Raw genomic sequence first — 22,333 nt, 5'->3', positions numbered from 1 at the left:
TATTTTTTGAAGTGTGTAGTTACAAATGAGGGAAATAATTTTGTTGGGATTTTTTTTAAGTTTCCTCATATTAAACATGATAAAAAAAATTCCTTACCCCACTTTCTCTTCATTCCTTACAAAATACTCATATCAAACACCCTCTGAAAAAAAGTTATCAAAGGTATAAGAGTTTTATGTCTTTCGTTTCACTTGAGAGACTTTTCATTTTCCTATTGATAGAAAATATGGTGGGTCCTTTATTTGTAAAAAAATAAAATAAAAAAGCGAACACAGAATTTGAAATGTCAGTAGAAGAGTTAAAAAATTTTCCGTTGTCAGATAGAATTTAAACCCAATGTATAAATAAGTAAAAAAATAAAAATTTAGAAATCAATTTTTTTGAAAAAAATATATTTTTGTTATAAATAATATTTTTATTTATTTATATCATATTCGGATATTATTTAGTTTATCCCAAACATATGATAAGATAATACAATCTCATCATAATTCGTAAAGCTCGTTGAGATATTAGGTTTGAATTTTAAACTTTGAAGAGCAAATTTTTTTCCGCTTAAAAGGTTTAGCTATTTAACAAACTTCTTTGCGAAATAAGCATCATGCCAAATTTGAAACTCTAATCGGATGATCTCCTATTCAATGAACAAAAATAACTAATTTATCTTTTCTTTTCAAAAACTCCAAATTATGCCAAAATTGAAACAATGCAAACCAATCTCTCTTTTTTTAAGGAAAAATCACTTAACAATTGCCATCATGTATATTGTTAGGGTGAAACTTCCTATCTGATAATTTCTTTATAATTCGAAACTTGGCTCATTCTGTTCATGAGCGAATCATAAAGTCATTTTTAAAATATTAAAAAAACAACTTTTGGCATAGACAAAGCTAATATAGATAAGTATATATCTTTAGAAGAAGAAAAATTAAATGGAGAAGTGCTTATCAATTTCTTAAAAGGAGGAATCGATAAAACAAAATAAGAGTACAAAATGAAACAGTTTTAAGGCAGGTGAAAAAAACAAAGGCATGCTAATGGGCCCACACACCGATAAAGTGAACAACAGTGATTAAAAGGTAACTTAGGAATCAGAACCCACATGTCAAACGTAAGGCTCAGCGAAGCTGACTCTCTCTCTCTCTCTCTCTCTCATAGGACTCTTCTTACTTTCTCTTCATGACCCGTTCTGTTTGGTGTTGCTGAGTGTTCTCTTCTCTTTGTGTGTCTTTCAACAAGTAAACTCTGTTCTGTGTTGCACTTCTTGTTTTTATCACTGCCCTTTGATTTATTCGAGTATTGTTTTAAATGGGTTTTGTTTTCTGATTACAAGTTTGTTTTTTTATTTACATGTTTGGCTATATGTTGTTATTGTGGTATAATCTCTCTCTCTCTTTGGGTTTAATTTAATTTTAGACTTTCCTTTTTGGCAAATTTATAATCTTTCCTTGCTTGTCTTGTTTATGGTAATTTTGATCAAGTAAGCTTGGAGTTTGTGTTTGTTTATGTTTTTTTCTGTCTTCTTGAAGAGAGAGACCGTTTAAAACAAAATAATTAAAAGCATAGGATTGTCAATTGTGTGCAGGAAATTACTTGAAGGGTGTAGTATTAACCCTGATTCTTATAGTTGGTAATGGAACTGTTTAATTGATTGTTTAATATGAATGTGTTCTATGATGGAATTGATCTGCAACCCATTTTATGTCTTTTATAATAACACTCCTTGATCAAATGGACTTCTAGGCTAATAGGAATTACCACCATCGAGAGTCTTTGTTGATTTTTTCCATTATTTCTTGCCAGATAATCAGGTAGAATCACCTTCAAGTTCAAATATTTTTTATCTTAGTCGAATCGGACATACCAGGACAGCTCTAATTACTATTCCAGAAAGTGTATTGTGATGGCTATGGACATAAAAGGCATAACTTGGGTTGGAAATATATACCAGCAGTTTGAGGATATGTGCCTAGAGGTGGAAGACTCAGTGTTTGAGGTATGCCTTTGACATTATTTATCCTTAATCTACCCTATGCTCATTTGAAGTTTAACATGAGGAAAGATAACTCAAATTTTCCGAGTGGACATGCCAATGCTTGTTATATATGTCATTGAAAACCAAAGACTTTAATATTATTTTAATGCTTCCACTGCTATTAGTAGAGTTGCATGTCCTACATATTCTTCTTATAGTTCTTGTTAGTATTGTTACCACATATTATTGCACTGAGAGTTGAATCATAAAAGAAACTGTTATCTTATATTTTTCTTGGTATTTATGGTAATCTGTGATAACCTTTCTGAAATTCATTTTGTATATGATCTCCATTGTGTAACACTAGCCTGATTGAACTGTTTTTGGGACTTAATTTTCCTGGCCTGCTGTTGATTTACATTAACAGTCCACTATAATCCTTTTATTTGTTTGTTATTTGGGGATAGGAAACTGTTAAATACATAGAGAATCAGATGCAGACTGTTGGGGAAAGTGTTAAAAAGATCTATTCCGATGTCATGCAAGATTTAATTCCTCCATCTTCATCTGATTTGGATGAAAAGGCAGCCCCTGAATTGCCTAAAGATCAACATTCTGATGCTGGGTTATGTAAGAAGTCATTTCAATGTTCCACAAAAATAACTACAAAGGCTGATACCAAACAAACAACAAAGGATTCAAGGATCAATAATAATATTGATAGGGATGTAATCCACGCTGGATCCTGTGAACTCCTCAATGTAAATCAAAATCATACAGTTGCTGTTTCAAAGCCAGAATCTGATGAAGTAACAACCCTTGCCTCTGTAGCAGACTGTGTTAATGAAATTGAAAATGCAAGTACTGAACAGATCTCCAATGTTCTGGTATTGGTTAAATCAGCTGAAGAGAAAGAGAGGAATATGAGTTCTTCCTCCAGCGTCGATTATGAAGATATATATGGTAAGTATTTGAGTGTCTATATAGTTTCACTTTTTCCTCATTGTTTTTCGGTTGGTAACTTTTTACTTCTGATGGGAGCTGTAACAATTGTATTATTTTTCTGGTAGAGTTCTCTATGGTCAGAACGAAGCAGCCTGATGATTGTTCTGATAATGCAATCATTGTATCTCATCCAGGTATTGATTCAAATCATTATGAAATACTTGCTGAATTTAACTATCAATTAAAATCATTATGAACTATGAAGTACTTCCTCAGTTTACATATTAGTACACACCATTTAGATGCACTTACTGAGTTTAAGCACATGGAGTATGGACCTCTTTTAGTTGAATTTGAGGGAGTGTATCTTGGTGTTGGCTGCTTTGGTCTCTTTTTGCAAAAAGGTGCATGAAAATAAATAATGGAGGCATCCCCATTTGGTTGTATTTGAGAGTTCAGAACAATAATTTTGGGAGATGGGGTGTTATGAAGTTTTCCTGACATTTGTCTGTTATAGCCCATTGATATGAATAGGAGACAAAAAATTTTCTCTTCTCTGCTTATCTTCTTAATAATACTAAGTGGCATCTCTTCTTTCACTAAACGACTGAACTGTTTTTGTAGAGTATGTAGAGAACTTGTAGCCCATTCATGACCCAAAAAATTGTTTTTTGCACATACTATATTCATTTTGACTCTGATTGGAATGTTTATTACTTTGCGACATTTTCGTGGGTGTACCTAGATTCAATAACTCTGAATCCTGTTTTTGGAGTAGATTTTTTTTTCAAGTATTAGACAAGAAAAAATCTTTGTATAATCCCTCTCTCAACATGCTCAGGCTCAAGGCGCACATGAGCTCATAATGTGTAGTCATTCAATTTCATATTGTTTTGAGCTCTTGGTAACTGATACTTTTGATTATTTAAGAAATCCCAGAAACATGGAGTTTGGATATAGCAAAGGTTGATACTGGTATAGAGCAAGGCCATAAAACCATGCAACAAGATGATGAGCTGAAGCTTGATGAAACTTGTGTTATGGTGACCAGAGATGAACTTCAATCAGTTCCCAAGGCAGGGGGTAATCTAAAGACTAGCAAGGTACACACTTTCACTTCCCTTCCCTCCTATTTTTTATGCATATTAAGCTCTAACTGTAGTCTTTTTTTCCCGTGTTTGAAGAAAAAGAAGCCACAACCCTTTTCTTTATCCAAGAACTCTGCAAGGAAGCAAGAGTATGAGGAACTTGCAACATGGCATGGGAACAATGAAAAAGGAAAGGGTGATTGGGTGGATAATTCATGTCCAACTTTACTGAAAGATCAAAAGAAACCACTGCTTTCTGATATTGCTGAACCTGAGTGGGAGCTTCTCTAAATACCAGGATGATAAAGTTGTGTAGATACACAACCAACCCTACAAATTGTACATCCACTTCTTAGTCCTTATGCAGGAGATTGATGCAGCAAAGATTCAATGTCCTACATTATCTCTATTATGTTACTACATGTCCTTTCCTAGCTCCAAAATCCCCTCCCTCCCCCTTCCTTTTTTTTTTTCTTCTGCTGAAAGAAAAAAATACAAAATAGAAGCCTTATTTAACCTTTGAAATGAGAACCTCCAAATAGAGTAGTTAATATAGCTTGAACCTATTCTATATGGAATACTTAACGCGGCATATTTACTTTTTCTGATTGATTGATTCCTAAGTTTATACATGATTTATATATATGTTTTTAGAGGATTTAAAATGCTTTGTCATGGATGATAAATGTCTTGCTTGGATATTTAACACTTTCTGAAAAATTGGGAATATTTTTGGTGGCTTAGGACTTGTTATACCTTGCTTGATGGATAACTAGTATATACTAGTTCCCCTGCTTCCTCCCTAATAAGATGGTTGTGTGTGAACAAATTCTTAGTCGGATCTTTGAGTGAGGTTCTTGTAGAACATGTTATGGACTTGATAACTATTGATACGCAAGCTAGTAGCCCCAGTTTTCATAGCCACATCAAATGCTGCCCTAATCTATGCTAGGAAAAGGTTTAGTAGTCAAGCACTCAAATGTTTATAAGAATAAAGCAATTTGTTATTTCAAGATAGTAGATTGAAGATACCAATTGATTCGATTAGTTTAGTTCCTTGCATTGGATACAAAAACTTTTGATCGTGTTGTGACCCACACTTTTGTGGGCATTGTGAAATATTACTTTGATAATGTCAAATCTCTAATTTATGAAGGTATTCATAAATAAATTTTCTTTTGAATGAGATCACAACAACCAGATCCACTAAAGCCTAGGCAATCAATGTTTAATAGGGCTACACTATGCAGCCCAATATTGGCCCATAAGGGCCCAATATTTTTGTTCTAGGCTAGGAACACCACCCAAGGTCTAAACTTTAACGGGCTTCAATAAACTCTCTAATTTAATGCCTTGATATGACGAATTTGTTGATGGTTAACTCATGCAAACCGTTAGCCAGGAGCGTTAACGGTCCGAGTCGAATCGAGTTGAGCTTTGATCTTAAAATATTAAGTTTGTATTTAAATGTGTCAAACCAAGCCTGTTACCTGTTATAAATATAATTATCGGTATGTGGCCTGACTTATTTACAAAAAATAAAAGTCTGGTTTAGCCTGTTTAAAAAAAATAAGACAACAAAAATTTATCCAAACAAAATATACAATGAACAACACTAATAACTTCGTAAATTTTCATAAATTCAATGTATATCCAAACAGTATAATATAGAACAAAATCATTCACAAAGTCTATTTAACCAATAAAATGGGGTAAAATGGATTGAGGAGAAAGAGAGGACTATTACAAGTAATATAAAAAATATAAAAATAAATAAATAATATACTAGGTCAGTCTAAGAGGTTCTAAAACTGAGTTTTTAAATTGGAGCTTGCCTTTTTATTAAACGAGCTTTTATACAAATTTAAAGTTGATTTCAACAACCAATTTTAGATATGTAAGCTCAGGTCTTCACGAGCCGAGGCAAAGCCCTTGGTTCGTTTAGCACCCTACTGTTACCAAATGGTTTTATATCAATACAATTATTCTTTTGGAATTTCCCCGCTAAGCTCAAGCTTACAAGTATTTTTGAGCTGGGATCATGGAGGACAACGCAATAGAAGGCAAAGCAGCACCTTTGAATTTTCTGGATTGTCCTGCTATCCTCATTTTTTTTTGTTTTTGGTACATCCGATTCTTGTAATGCACTTAAATGATGTTTCAACTTAATTTTTTTTTTATCTATTCACATCCTTTATATTTTTTGAATTCTATAATTATTTATGTTTTTAAAAAAAGAAAAACTCTTTATTACCAATCCATCTTTGGGGGGGGGGGGGGGGGGGGATTATATTCCTTTATTTTGTTTCTCAAAGTATTAATTGTCTGTTGTGCTGAATTACAATGCACATTTTCTTTTACTGAATATTACTAGCCTTGAACATGTTAAATGATATAAAATTAATTTTTATTTAACTCATATTTTTAAAATTTTGAGTACCCATAAAGTTACTCCTTCTGATTAAAAGGTCATGCATTCGAGTATGAAAAACAAGTTATTTGCTAAAAATGTAAGGATAAAGTCGGATATAATAAATCCTCACCTCTACTTTTCCAAATTCGGAAGTCTTGTGCACCTAAGTTTACACTTCATCATATTTTAAAGAGAAACATGTTTTACGTGTTGCAGAAATTCTTGTAATCGTTTTTTAATTATGTATTTTCGGAAGTACATAATTAAAAGAAAATCAACAATAATTTTTTTAACCATATACTTCTGGAAGTACATAGTTAAAAAATAATAATTTTAATATTATAATTATGTACTTCGGAGAATATATAATTGAAAAAGGTTGCATGAATTTTGTAACATGAAAAAAGGACCCTATTTTAAAACTTTCAATGCTTGAAGAATTTCACGTTAATTCCTTATCGTGTTCAATTATGTTAGATGAATTTTAATAAAATAGGTTACGGCTTGTGATTTTTATACTTATATATGTTTGAGTTTTTCGGAATAAATTATTTATATATTTAATTTGAAAGTTTTAACTGCAAATAATATAAAAGAAAATTCAAGTTTGGATAGAATCAATTGATAGTTGTAGTCGGTCCCTGCTCCTTTAATATTATTAATTAATCCCTTTTAGTTCCAGATCTCGCAATCAAGTATGAATATTGATGGTAAGGGCTAGTTGTAACTTATTCAGAGTGCCGATAGGAAATTACATTGTAATAAATAAGTAAAATTATTTTATTCATTAGAAAAAAATAAATAAGGACAAATTTGAAAAGTAACAAATAAAAAATAAAAAATAGAAAGTGTCGAAAGGCAAATTAAAATGTCAATAGCTTGTATAAAAAAAATATATCAGTAGCTCAATCCAGTATTTACATATGATATTTGGATTTAATCTTGAACTTTTAATTTATATGAAATCCTTATGACTTTCCTCGTATCCTAAAGTTCATAGTATTAAATATTAAATAACCCCTTTTCACCGAAAAAAAGATATATATATATATATATATATATATATATATATATATATATATATATATATATATTATATTTACAAACTTTTTTGTTTACAAATTCTTACAAACTATATTATGTAGGATCGGTCCTACATTAATCACACAGTGTACGACCGTTCCTACATTAGTGTAATTATAAAAAAAAAATTTGTAAACAGATCTGTATATATATATATGGGTTTTATAAGAGTTATGTTGTAGGAAAAATGATTGTGTAATGTTATAGAGATTCGTTTTGCGTGCCTTAACTTTTTTAATTTTTTTTTGTTTTAAAAAGTGTGGGTCCCATAAAATGTTGTGAGTGTAGGAAATTTGATGGTGTCATGTTAAAGGACAAACTACAATCCCTATATATATATATATATATATATTAAATAACCCTTGTGGGACTCTGTTTTATATTACCTTGTGCCATCGCCAATATGTTTTCACTTTCAATTGTTTTTATGTTAAATAATCGAAGCTTTGCTTAGTGGTGAGTATATCTTGGGTGGTAGTTAGCTCTATAAAGAAGGGCTTTATAGGTGAATAATATATGCTTATTAATTTGGATAAGAATCCAATTGTAACGTGCGATTTACTAGACCACGTAATCCACCATTAGTACTTGATTGGTTGCGGCCATATATAATGCACATAACTTTTCTTATGTACAAAGTTAGGTTCATCAATGCACAATTGGTATCTTACTGGATAATGACTGCCATTATTGACCTATAAAATTGAAATGGCTAGAACAAAGAGAAACAAAAGCATGTCAAGAAAAGGCAAGGATCTAAATTTACTCATTTAACAAGCAACTTGTATTAGAATTTAATCAAGATGGGGCAAACATTTTTGCTGCATATGGCCCAAATAGGGCAACTAAAATAGCATTCACTTGAACAAAGGAGATTCCACATTCTCTTTTCCACCTGAAGCCAATGGGTTTGCCACTGAACAAACGGTGATATTAATTACTTAGTTATATAGGTATAAATTGGATAGGACGGCTTACAGAGACCTACAGCCTAATCTATATTAGGTCAGATTTGACATATTATAAATAGTCAAATAAAACATACATATATTTTTAAAAAAACCTATTTATAAAGTAGGCTATAGACTTTTTTTGTATATGTCGGGCCTATACATTTTAAGGCCGGCATATATCATATTATTTATTTCAAATAAAATAAATAAAATTATTATTTTAATAATTTTGAATAATATAGTAATATTATTTTAGTTATTTTTTAATTATGAAATATTTAAGAGACTTAAATAGGCTAATAGGCCAAGGCCAAGACTGTTATTTTTTAAATATAAGTCAATCCAAACTTGTAATTTGACCCTACAAAAACTAATAGGTCAAGTCATACCACAAATTTTTTACACAAGCCATCTGACTTATTTAAGTCAAAATTTAACCTAACCTATTTCCACCAGTACTCACTGGTTTGGATTATTATGGTCAAATTAACAACTCTTAAAAATTGCTTTGGATGGTTTGCTACTTTGCTCATAAGAAGACGACAATCGATAAATGGATAGGACCTACAAAAAGATGTACAATATAATGGCTGCCTAAAGCTAGAAAATCCAACAAGGATGCTCATAAAGTATGGCTTATAAAGAGGTTTATTTAAGTTATTTTTTGAAATATTGCAAGTGGATTAAAGAACCAAACTCTATGAATGCTATATATTGTTGTTTTAATTTTTGAATTAAATATATTATTTTTTTCCTTTACTTTTGTATTTATAGTATATAAATGGTGCAATTTGAGCTTGACTTTTTAGTTTATTTCTAGGAAGTATGTTTACTAGGCCTTTGTCATACAATTTTGCAGTTAAAATTATTGGAATTTTTTTTTAAGTAAACACATTTCAACTAGATAGTATACACATTTTTAAGTATATATACACATTTTTAAGTATACACATTTCATAAAGAGTTTTTCAATGCATATAATATAAAGAGTTTTACTCTTAAGTTAAAGGGTTTAACATTTCTAAATTTAATATAGAAAATATTTCTCTGTCACATTCACAAAAAAATGAGTGAATCTCATTGTAAAAAAGAGAGAGAAAAAATTAATAGAATCCACTCACTTTTATATGAATGTGGCAAGAGAATATTTTCAACAGTAAATCAGAAATATTTTTACTAAGTTAAATGATGTATCGTTATTTCATTTGATGAATATGACTTCTAACATAGTTAAACTTTTTAAATGAGTTGTAAGTATATCACTGAATATAAATGTAATTTTTTTCAGTAACAGTACAATAAAATTAATCTCGTAAACTCTATGAAAAATCTCTGATGTGCACCTTCTTTATGATATTTACATAAAACTTGAACGAAACAATTACTAGAAAAAAAATAAAAACAAATTGAACGGAGTAGTTTCATCCAGACATTTGGGCTTCTAACACTTGAGAAATATTTTCAATTTTATTTACATTCTATATATTTTAAAAACGGGTAGAAATAACAAATTATTAGATATATATAAGGCAAAATGATTTATGCAGCTGCTGTACCTATAGCAAGTAAGGATCCGCGTCCGGATTCTAAGATACGGCCCCGGATCCTGAGTTTTTTTTTTTTGTTTTTTTTAAAAAGTCGTGTGGCTCACTTTTTTGTGTCAGCTGTAGATAACACTATCTACGGCAACTGCAGAAATGTTAAGCCCTATATATAATTAGAATTTCTTTCACTAGTTTTTACTTCAATCAATATTTTACTTAATACCCATATTTACTTAAATATTGACAAATTATTACCGAATTATATGATTTTTTTTTGGATTATATAATATTACTAATAGAGTTTTGTAAGTTTTAAACTCCAATTTTTATTTTTTATTTTTTTTGTTAGATTCTTTTTTCTTTTTAAAGTTAAGTGACATTATCAGAATGATAGAATTTACTTTCTGGTTATTTTTATGATCATTTTATATTACTTTTAGGGATTTATTTATATTGTAAAAAATAAGTTAAATACACTCATGTAGGGGTGTTAACAGGCCGAGCCGAACTTTGGTCTTAAAAGGCTAAGCCTGTGTTTAAATGTGTCAGTCTGACCAAGCCTGTTACCTGTTATGAATATAATTACTGGCCTGTGACAAGCCTTATTTACAAAAACTAAAAGCCTAGTTTAGCCTGTCTAAACAAAATAAGACAACAAAAAATTATCCAAACAGAATATACAATCAATAACACTAGTAATTTCATAAATATTCATAAATTCAATGTATATCAAAATAGCATAATATAGAACAAAATCATTCAAAAAGTCTGTTTAACCAATAAAATGGAGTGAAATGTATTGAGGAGATAGAGAGGACTATTACAAGTAGTACAAAAAATATAAAATATAAAATATAAATAAAAATTACGATATTAGGTCAGCCTAAAAGGCTTTAAGGCCGGACTTTTGAATTGGAGCCTAAAGTCTTTTTGTTAAATGAGCTTTTATACAAGTCCAAGCCTGATTTCAACAACCAATTTTAGATATGTAAGCTTAGGCCTTCACGAGCAGAGCTAAAGGCTCCTGAAAGGCCTCTGGTTCGTTTACCACCCCTACACTCATGAATAATTTTAGACATCTCTTACCATACTAATAATTTTATGAGTAAAGTCTCTTTTGAGTCCCTACCAAAAAACATGGTTATCCATTTTCGTCTCTTACAAAAAAAAATCTATATTAGTCATTTTTCAGGGATTAAATTGGATCATTGAATTTTTGAGGGACCACATTTTCAAAGAAATGAAATTGTAAAGGAACCAAAAATTGATTTTTTTTTTTTTTGTAAAAGATAAAAGTGGAATCATATTTTTTTTGTTAGAGATTTTATTCTAATTATATATATTTTTTAATTTCGGTTTTCAAATTTTCGTATTCTGACATTATCTTTCAAATTTAGCATGTTCATTCGTTGAAAAAAGGGAAATAATACTTTCATGCCACATGAGATACTCTCATTTTTCTACACAAATTCATTTTTCGTGCCAAATAATTTTTCTTTTCTTTTTTAATATAAAATATGGGACCCACATTTAACTTCTCTTTATTTTTTTTCTCTCCTACAATCCTACAACATAAGAAAAGCTAAACCCTTGAAAAAAAACAAAAAAGTTTTACCGCCGTCGAGGATGGGATATAGAAGGTAGGAGAAAGAAAGAAACTTGTGTGAATCTTATGCTCTGACCCTAATAGCCTTCAACAAGTGCTGCTTCTATGTTGTCAGTCAATTCTCGTGTTGATAAGGATTTATCTGATAGTTGTACTAGACAAGTCAGAGGAAACTTGTTGCGGAATAACAACTAAAATAATATATATTTTTTCAATAAATTATTCAAGTATCACGTTTCATTAAATTTTTTACCCAACGGATTTAATTTGTCACATGACATAATTTAATGGGTCCATATTTTCTTATGTTGCATAAAAATATAAGATAACAAAAGTAGAGACAAATTACATGTGGGTCCCATATTTTATATTAGAAAAGAAAAAAATAATTAATTAACACGGAAAATGAATTAGTGTAAGAAAACTTTTTACTCTCTTATTGCATAAGAGTATGATTTTCCTAATTTAATTGCATAAAAAGGCACTATTCATTTGTTACATGTCACGCGAATAAAGATTCGCAGTCAGCAACAGCCTATACTAAACCCGTTATTTCTAACAAGAAGTTATTATTCAGATGACACATGACAAATTGAACCTGGTAGGATCATATTTGATATTTTGTTTCCGAAGCATAATATTTCAATAATATAAATACTAAAAATATAACCTTAAGGGTAGCTCAGTTAACAACTGAGCTTCTAAAGATTTGTTTGAATTATGCACCTGCTATTTTAACGAGGAGTAATTTTCGGATTGTATTTTGAAGACAAGATGATCAGAGGAGATTAAATGAGATATCCTTTAGATTATTAAAATAAAAAAATACTAAAAGTATCATTTTGATAATTGTCCTAGTTGTTGCCTTGATGCATATCACTTAAGTGATATCCTCGCATGCCAAAGGCCATTAATATACATCCCTTTCATTTGATATATTAAGGTCATCTTCTAAGACAAGTACTTGTGTTCCTAACTCTTTCCTTTTTCTCAACCACTCATTCACATATTATATACTTGGTCCCTCTCTCTGTCTCCTTTTTTTTTTTTTAAGTTGGCAGGGGAAACCCAAATAATCCGATTTGAACATTCTCAAATCCATACAGAGGGTGATTTTTTTTTTTTCAATAATATTTTCTTCATTTAAAGTTTGAACTCCATACTTTTAGTTAAAAAGAATAAAATATTTATTAATTAATCATTCTCTCTCTCTCTCTCTCTCTCTCTCTCTCTCTCTCTCTCTCTTTGAAAATGAGTTAATCATGTGGTTTATTAATAAATTTTTATTTTGACAAAACTCAACCAATTACCTTATGACAAAGTTGTAATTAATTGGATGCCCAAGTTAAAGTTACGTATTTTTTTTTCGGTAAATAAAGTTACGTGTTTTAACTTGAACCTTGTTATGTATAATTTTAATCTGTAAACCTTTTATTTATTAAAAAGTGTACTTTTATTGTTTTATTAACTAAATGTGTATTAAAAAGTGTACTTTTTTTGTTTTATTATTAAAAAATTGTTAAGAACAATATCAAGAAAATAATCTATAAATAACATTGTTGCTTTTGCTTTGAGATTGATCTCACAACATGATCTTTATGCCAAAAGAGTGAAAAGCAAAGCATGTACGTAACGTGTTGGGAGAACCTTATAGCTAAGGAAGTTGATGGATTCGATCTTCTGGCAATTAATTTACGAAAGTTCTTTTCTTCTTTTATTATAAGTGGATATAGAGGGAAATATTTTTTTTCTTTTATTATAAGTGGATATAGAGGGAAATATATATATATATATATATATATATATATATATATATATATATATATATATATATATAGGGAAATATTACTCTCCTTTTACATGAGGTAACTTATCTCATTTTCTCTCACTTTGATTTTTGCACCATACTTTTTTCTTGTAATAGTGAGACCCACCTATTTTCTCTCTACCACATAAGATAACTATCTTATGTGGAAAGAGTTTAATAAAACTCATATATATATATATATATATATTTTGATACAGAGGGAAAAATATATATATATATTGATACAGAGGGAAAAAAAAAAAAAATATATATATATATATATATATATATATATATATATATATATATATATAGAGAGAGAGAGAGAGAGAGAAAACAAAGAAATTACAATAATAATAAAAAGGGTTTTGATTGCGTTAGGTCATGGATCTATCACTTGCTCGTACAACAGCACTAACTTCCAATATGTTCCACACAAAGTTTGGAAACGTGACCCTTATCTTTTTACTTTAACTTTCCTTACTGATTTGTGTTTTGGTCTGTGCGACGAAGGAGGAGGGATCACATGGTGTCCCAACTTGCGGTCGGATACATAATATCAAATGCAAACCTTCCGTTATTTATTCTAGGAAATTATACTGAAGAGAAAAGTGTCTGTCATTTTAAAGGAGGTAAAGTTGTGTCATTTTAAGAGAGAGAAAAAAATAGATAAAAGAGGAGAAAGAATTGACAAAAAAAATAAAGGTGTGAGTCCCACCTCTTTGTGAGAGTGAAAGGATATAAGTTGTGTCATTTAAAAGGATAAACATATTTCCCTATAATAAATCCTAAAACTCCAGTATTGAATAATACTAACCAGCCAAATAGGGAATGAATATTCTCATGATAAAATTTCACATTACTTGATCATGTGAAATTTTTGTGTCTTTCTATCTCTTCACATATATTAAATAAGTGCGATCCAATTATCATTAATGAAGAGAGTCCCAACAATAAGCTTTTTAGTTGAAATATAATAGTAAAACCTAAAACATAATATTTTAGAGGGTTAAGATAATTTTACATAAATATAAGTTATATTCTTAATAGTAGCTATTAATTTTATTAATATTAAATAATTTTAATTTATTAAATATATAAAAAAATCAATAAAATTGTTCTTTTTACCAAAAAAAAAAGAATGTAAACTTTTTTGTATTCTTATATAGGAATAAATTAACTATATATATATGTTAAGTGTTCTACTCTGGAAATTATAAGAGCATTAAATTCAAAGAGAATATTGCTTCTCTGACACTTTTACCTTGAATTCAAGGGGTGCAGCCAATATTAACCATTTGATATACCAAAGGCTGTAGTTACAAATTACGAACGAGCAGTCTTAGATTTAATAATTGAAAACAAAAATTAACTTCGAATCATGGACTTGATCCTTGACCTGCCTTACGTTGTATTACAGATTCCATGTGGCTAACTCTCTATCACAAACCAAATTGCAATATATATATATAAAATTATTTCAATGGTGAAGCAACCTCCACCAAGTGGCTCTTTCCTTTTCTTTCTTTCTTTTCTGTTGGAATAGAAGATTCTATATGTTGTTATGATTTGCTGTGATATGTTGTAACCTGTAGTTTGTTAGGATATGTATAACTGAGTCCTATTGTAATTAGGTATAGTTATTTATCTTTAGGAAGTTGTTTTACTATTTGGTAACAGACTGTTTGGTAACAGCCATAACAGCCTATTCTATTTAAGATACATTGATGTACAGTTTTAAATCAATGGAAATACTATCAATTGATACCATTTATCATGGTATCAGAGCTATCCCTTGTTAAAAAAAAAAAAAAAAAAACTTCTGCAACGTGTAGACTCTGAAAACAGTGAGCAGGAGATAGCTTCTGTTGAAGATGGCCAATGAAAACAGCAGCAGGTTGAAGCCATCAGACCCTGGATCACCATTCTATCTGACTGGATCAGATAGCCCAGGGATTCTTTTAACAACCGTTATGCTGAGAGGAGAAGCCAACTACGAGAATTGGAGCAGTAACCCACAAGGAGGATTCCATGCAAAGCCATTTGGTGCACACGCAGCTCAAACGGAGGAACCACTAGAGCAAGCAAATGCATTCGCCGTTCTGACACCTGACGTGGTGACACAATTGTTATCATTGGTTGACAACCCGCAACGCTCAAAGGACAAATTAAATCGTAAAGATTCCCATTGTCACTGGCTTATAGATAGTGGTGCATCACGCCACATGACAGGGGTATTGGAATTGCTGGAGAATGTTACAGATGTTGAACCTTTGGCAATCGGTTTACCCAATGGAGCTATTACTTATGCTGTGCAACAAGGATCTGTTTCGTTTACTCCTTCTTTTTCATTATCCAATGTCTTATTTGTGCCAAATTTAAAGTGTAACTTGATATCTGTATCTCAGTTGGTACGACAACATAATGTTGATGTGGTATTCACTAATAATAGTTGTGTTTTGCAGGACCGCAAGCTGAGGACGGAGATTGGATTGGGTGATCACAGGGATGGTGTGTATGTGTTTCGACCAAGCCAAGCAGCAGCTTTAACAGTTCGCTCCAGTGATACGCAAAAACTTTGGCACAAGCGGTTGGGCCATGCATCATCCGAAGCACTTTCTCTGATTCCTTTTTCTAGTAGCATTCGATTTGGCAATGTAAACAATAAGGCATGCGATATTTGTTATCGTGCCAAACAAAATCGATCCTCGTTTCCCATTAGTGATCGAAAGAGTAATAAAATTTTTGATCTTCTTCATTGTGATACATGGTGTCCTTACCGCACTTCCTCTTTCTCTGGTGCTTATTATTTTTTAACGATAGTCGATGACTTCAGTCGTGCTGTTTGGGTTTGTTTGATAGGTGACAAAAGTGAAACTTTTGGTGTGTTACGAAAATTTCTTTTAATGGTGCAAAATCAGTTTAATACAACAGTTAAGAGTATTAGATCAGATAATGGAACTGAATTTACTTCCAACAAGATGATTGAATTATTCACTGCCAATGGTATATTTCATCAGAAATCCTGTGTTCATACGCCGCAACAGAACGGTCGGGTAGAACGGAAGCATAGGCATATTCTAAATGTGTCTCGTGCTCTTTTGTTTCAAGCAAACTTGCCAATCAAATTCTGGGGAGAGAGTGTGATGACAGCAGCTCATATTATTAATAGAACTCCCACAAAGCTTCTCAATGGCAAAACTCCTTATGAGATTTTGCATGGATCTGTTGCTGATTACAGTCACTTAAGGATATTTGGCTGCCTATGTTATGCGGTGACACAACCAAAACCTACAAACAAATTTAGTCCACGGTCTAGGCGGTGTATGTTTGTTGGTTATCCTCATGGGCAGAAAGGTTGGAGAGTGTATGATCTTAATACTAAGGAATTCTTTGTGTCACGAGATGTCAGTTTCCACGAAGATGAGTTTCCTTTTGTTGCTATAAGTGTGCCTACACCTAGCCCATCATTACCTACATTTATACCAATAGATTCTAATGATTCTGCCAATCCAGTATCTCAATCAACTTCAAATGATTGTGAGGCAGAAGTGCAGTTGGAAGATAGGGGGAGTGTCCATCAGTCTGAAAGGGAGCCGAATGAAGATTCTACATCAAATGCTGATCAAGTGCAAAGGAGTGAGGATCCAGCTCCTGCTCTCGTACAAAGGAATGAAGATTCAGCTCACGAACTTGTGCAAAGAAGTGCAGAATCAGCTCAAAACGATTCTCTTCGTCCAGCACGCACACGAAGGCCTCCGTCCTATTTGAGTAACTACAAATGTAATCTGATTGAGGCACATACATACACTCCCAGTCTCACCTCTTCTAGCTCCACCTCAGGTATACGGTATCCAATTGCCAACTATGTGAATACTAACAATTTTTCTTCAAAACATCGAGTTTTTGTTGCTGCTATTGATGCAGGTAGTGAACCTCGGTCATTTAAAGAAGCAATGACCAATGATGTTTGGCGTAAAGCTATGGCTCAGGAGATACATGCACTAGAAGAAAATAATACGTGGACTATCACTGATTTACCTGCAGGCAAACATGCCCTTCCATGTAAATGGGTATATAAAATTAAATATCATTCCAATGGTAGCATCGAGCGCTACAAAGCAAGGTTGGTAATTGCAGGTAATCATCAAGTTCCAGGAGAAGATTTCCATGAAACTTACGCTCCTGTAGCGAAAATGGTGAGTGTTAGAACTCTACTCTCGGTTGCAGCTGCAAAAGGTTGGTACTTGCACCAAATGGATGTTCATAATGCGTTTCTTAATGGAGAACTGGACGAAGAAGTGTATATGCGCATACCGGCAGGCTTTAATCAAGGACAAGGAAGAAAAGTGTGTCGTTTGCAAAGGTCGTTATATGGCTTACGACAATCTCCCAGGAATTGGTTTGCAAAGTTGAGTTCCTCACTTATTAAATACGGTTTTGTTCAATCCGAAGCAGATCACACTTTGTTCACTTTGAAGCGTGGTTCTACCTTCTTGACCATACTAGTCTATGTTGATGATTTGGTGTTGGCAGGCAATGATTCCCAAGCATGTCAAGAGGTTAAGATTTATCTTAACAAGTGTTTTAAAATTAAAGATTTGGGTCACTTGAAATATTTTTTGGGCATCGAGGTTGCCCGTAGCAATGAGGGTATCTTCTTGTGCCAACGAAAATATGCATTAGATATCCTCAAAGAAACAGGTTTGTTGGATTGTAAACCGGTTCAGTTTCCAATTGAACAGAATCATCGCTTAGCTCTGGCAGATGGACCTGACTATGATGATCCAGGTCGCTATAGAAGAATTGTCGGCAAGGTAGTGTACCTTACAATCACTCGTCCTGATTTGAGTTATGTAGTGCACACTCTTTCACAGTTCATGCAAGCTCCAAAGGAAGCACATTATGAGGCTGCCATTCGGGTACTAAGATACATCAAAATGAATCCTGGCCAAGGTATCCTCCTTTCTTCCAAAAGTGATCTCAAAATTCATGCTTTCTGTGATTCAGATTGGGCCAGCTGCCCTTTAACTCGCCGGTCAGTTTCTGGGTTCTTCATTATGCTTGGAACCTCACCTGTTTCTTGGAAAACAAAGAAGCAACTCACTGTCTCACGCTCCTCAGCAGAGGCTGAGTACCGCTCCATGGCTGCCGCGACAGCAGAATTGATATGGTTGAAGTCTTTTCTTGCTTCACTTGATGTTATCCATGATGATCCTATGGAATTATGTTGTGATAATCAAGCCGCTATACATATCGCGGCAAATCCTGTGTTCCATGAGCGAACTAAACACATTGAAATTGATTGCCATTTTGTCCGGGAAAGGTTGGTTTCTAAGACGATTCGAACTACTTTTGTTCGTTCTCATTTGCAACTCGCAGACATTTTCACCAAAGCACTTGGTCGTGTTCCATTTCTTGCCGTTCTTTCCAAGTTAGGCATTTCATGTCTTCATGCTCCAACTTGAGGGGGAGTGTTGGAATAGAAGATTCTATATGTTGTTATGATTTGCTGTGATATGTTGTAACCTGTAGTTTGTTAGGATATGTATAACTGAGTCCTATTGTAATTAGGTGTAGTTATTTATCTTTAGGAAGTTGTTTTACTATTTGGTAACAGACTGTTTGGTAACAGCCGTAACAGCCTATTCTATTTAAGATACATTGATGTACAGTTTTAAATCAATGGAAATACTATCAATTGATACCATTTATCACTTTCTTTCTTTCTTTTGTTTTGTTGGCCTCACACTCAATTCGTTATCAATGACATAATCAGAGAGGCAGGATTTTATACGAAGCACACCATCATTGGATCTTTTGCAAACTGGGCAACCTCACCCACTTCTATCGATTAAGTTTTCTTAAGCACATGAGGGTGATTAAATATAACAAATTACAATTAAATCCAAGTCTCAATAAAGCAGCAGATATGATTGTGATTTGTTTAGGAAGAAAATGAAAACAACATATTTGGCGTGATTTGAGATTAAAGATTTGGGATGTATTTTAAACTATTTATTTGTAATTTTTTATTTATTTTTAGATTTTAATTACTGTTATTTTATTTTAGAAAGTTTTATTACTTTTAGAATTTTAGATTTAGAATTTTGAATCAATTTGTAATTAGTCTATAAAAGGGTGCTTATGACCCTTATTCTAGGGGTTGAATTTTGTTATTTGAGAATATAGAAATTGAGAATCAGATGATTACTCTTTTGTGAAATCCTTACTTTATGTTTAGCCACTCTATGCGCTTTCGGCATCATTTGGTATCAGAGCACTAGGTTGCCTTCAACGAATGGCTGAACAGAATCGTGGAGGTTGACGACGGCGGGGTCACGAGGGTAGGGAACGTGGATTCATTCCTGAAGAATATAGACAACTGCGTCAGATTGACCTGCGAGACATAAAATGAAGAGCTCGGAAGGCGGATCCAGGATTTGAAGGAACAATTTGAGCAAGCGTTGGACAAGAAAATCCAAGTTTTGAAGCAACTATGTGTGCAGCCACAGAGAAAGAGAAATCAAGATTTGGAGCGACGACTCATGCGGGTATGCATGAAAATTCAAATTTTGAAGCAAACTCTTATGGAGGTGCAGAGCATGGAAAGTCAATATTTGGAGCGGCGACTTGCGTGGATAAAGTTGGGCATTCAATCCGAAAAAGGAATTGAATTAGATGACGGATCAGATGACGAAGAAGAGGACGTCAATCCCTTGAGGATTATAAACCAGCGAAAGAATTGGAAAGTACGACCTGGAAATCAGTCCACTTTTTAAGATATCGAGATGCATATCAGGATTCCTGACTTTCATGTCTATGATCATAATCCAGTTTGTCATGGTGATCCAATATATGATGATGAGTCGATCTATGATGATAATTCAATTTATGATGATTATCCGATTGTTGATAATTATTCCATTTATGATGATTATCCATCTTATGATAAAGATTCAGTTTATTATGATAATCCAGTCTATGATAAATCTGATGGAGAATCAAATTATGGAGATTTAAAAGAGGAAGATTTATCATTTGAGCTTTTGTCCAAAGAAATTGATATCCGTGGAGATAAACAAGATTCGAGGACGAATCTTTTCCTAGCAGAGGAGAATGATGCACTTACAATTGACCCATTGTACATGGCCCAACCATTGATTGAAGAAGCTCGTAGTCAACTAGAGTTGTGGCCTAATAAATATAGGCCAATTGTTGAAAAAGGCAGTAATTTAAAATATAACAAAATACAATCAAATTCAAGTCTAAGCAGCAGATGTGATTGTGATTTGTTTGGGAAGAAAAGCAAGCAACATATTTGGCGTGATTTGAGATTAAAGATTTGTGATGTATTTTGAATTATTTATTTGTAATTTTTTATTTATTTTTAGATTTTAATTACTGTTATTTTATTTTAGAAAGTTTTATTACTTTTAGAATTTTAGATTTAGAATTTTGAATCAATTTGTAATTAGTCTATAAAAGGGTGCTTATAACCCTTATTCTAGGGGTTGAATTTTGTTATTTGAGAATATAGAAATTGAGAACCAGAGAGTTACTCTTTTGTGAAATTCTTATTTTCTGTTTAACCACTTTTCTATGCGCTTTCGACATCATTGGATCATTTGCGAACTGTGCAACCTCACCCACTTCTATCGATTAAGTTTTCTTAAGCACGTGAGGATGATTACTAATGCTACTACTATTTTATATTTTTGTAAGCACAGCAAATAATACATTCTTTTCCAATGACCTCATCAGTCACCAATATAATGGATAGAGCTTCAGGTATAAAGATTGTTTATACATTAAAAATAATAATAATAATTTTGTAATTTGAAAATTATAGCAGATAGTGATTGACAACTCACAGTTTGACTTGCATACAATGCTTTTCTAGTTTTATGTGTACTAATATTTGTAGACTCAAAATTCATTTCGGTGATCTTTATGTCTCGAAAGAATTAGTCTTTAAATGTCAGCTGAAAATATCTTAAAAAAAAACTCAAAAAAAAAAGCAATACTTGTAGAGTCCAGTTTGGCTTGAACTGTTTTGAGGTTTAGTATAACAAGACAAGGAGGTCATGACTCGCCATTAAACAATCTGATCCCTTAGTATTGTATTTTTTTAAATTTCTTTTTTATCCCTTTTCCAATTTTGGCCACATAAATCTTCAAACACGTCATTATTAATTATGATAGTAAAAAAAAAACAGAAAAAACCAAATTTTGGGACAAAACTGTTCTTGTTATTTGTTAAGTCCTGATTGGTATGCGCTTTCCAGTTTCCATAACGCGGCAATGCAAATTGCCGTTTATTGTTGACTAATAGAGAGCCCTGTGAAACTTCTGCTCATTTTAGTCAACAACACCGTCTCTTGTCCAATCTTCATTTCATAAATAATTATTCAATTGCAATCGCAGAGAAAAAACAAGACGGTGGATATAAACCACATAATTAGATGGAGTAATGTATAATTTTTATCCAATATTCTGTATTTTTTTTCAATAGCTTTTATTTAACAAATTTTTACATACAATTGATCAGTTAAAGTTTTATTTAAAGGGTGTCGAAGAAAAAAAGTTTTATTAAATGACTTGTATACACTAAGAGTCTATTTGGATCCTCTTATTTGTAAGCTAGAAGCTACTTATAAACTAAAACTAAAAAAATAGCTTAAAAAAAGAAGCTAAAAACTGTTTGAAAATTACATAAAAATTTTAGCTTAAAATTTACTTAAAAGCATATATTTCAAGAAAATTATCTTTCTCTATCTTTATCACTCTTCATTTAAAAAAAACACACAATTCAAGAAAAACAGATAAGAGCTTAAAAAAAAGCTCCTCCTAAGAGCTCGTAGTTTTCAATTTTTTTCTTCATTATAAAAAAAGAGCTTTTCATTTAAGAGTTTCTC

The 22,333-nt window shown here is 32.0% G+C and overlaps 1 protein-coding gene across 3 annotated transcripts; it reads left to right on the top strand.

Moving 5' to 3' along the window:
- Positions 1 to 1,111: 1,111 nt before the first annotated feature.
- LOC133295346 (uncharacterized) lies at positions 1,112 to 4,593 on the top strand. 3 transcript variants are annotated; one of them, XM_061494164.1, is made up of 6 exons: positions 1,112 to 1,239; positions 1,805 to 1,997; positions 2,444 to 2,939; positions 3,047 to 3,115; positions 3,852 to 4,024; positions 4,106 to 4,593. In XM_061494164.1, the coding sequence occupies exons 2-6, from the start codon at positions 1,905 to 1,907 to the stop codon at positions 4,298 to 4,300; spliced, it is 1,026 nt and encodes a 341-aa protein (XP_061350148.1). In that variant the 5' UTR covers positions 1,112 to 1,239; positions 1,805 to 1,904; the 3' UTR covers positions 4,301 to 4,593. The 3 variants fall into 3 exon arrangements, with proteins under 3 accessions (XP_061350148.1, XP_061350149.1, XP_061350147.1); XM_061494165.1 differs by having other exon boundaries at positions 1,224 to 1,377; positions 3,861 to 4,024; XM_061494163.1 differs by having other exon boundaries at positions 1,224 to 1,377.
- The last annotated feature ends 17,740 nt before the right edge of the window (positions 4,594 to 22,333 follow it).

Source organism: Gastrolobium bilobum, unplaced genomic scaffold, assembly GCF_033153095.1.
Source record: "Gastrolobium bilobum isolate Gb01-03AN ecotype WA unplaced genomic scaffold, APGP_CSIRO_Gbil_v1 utg23985, whole genome shotgun sequence".
NCBI lineage: Eukaryota > Viridiplantae > Streptophyta > Magnoliopsida > Fabales > Fabaceae > Gastrolobium > Gastrolobium bilobum.
The sequence above is the reverse complement of the archived record's forward strand: the minus strand, read 5'-3'. Positions and strand labels throughout refer to the sequence as shown.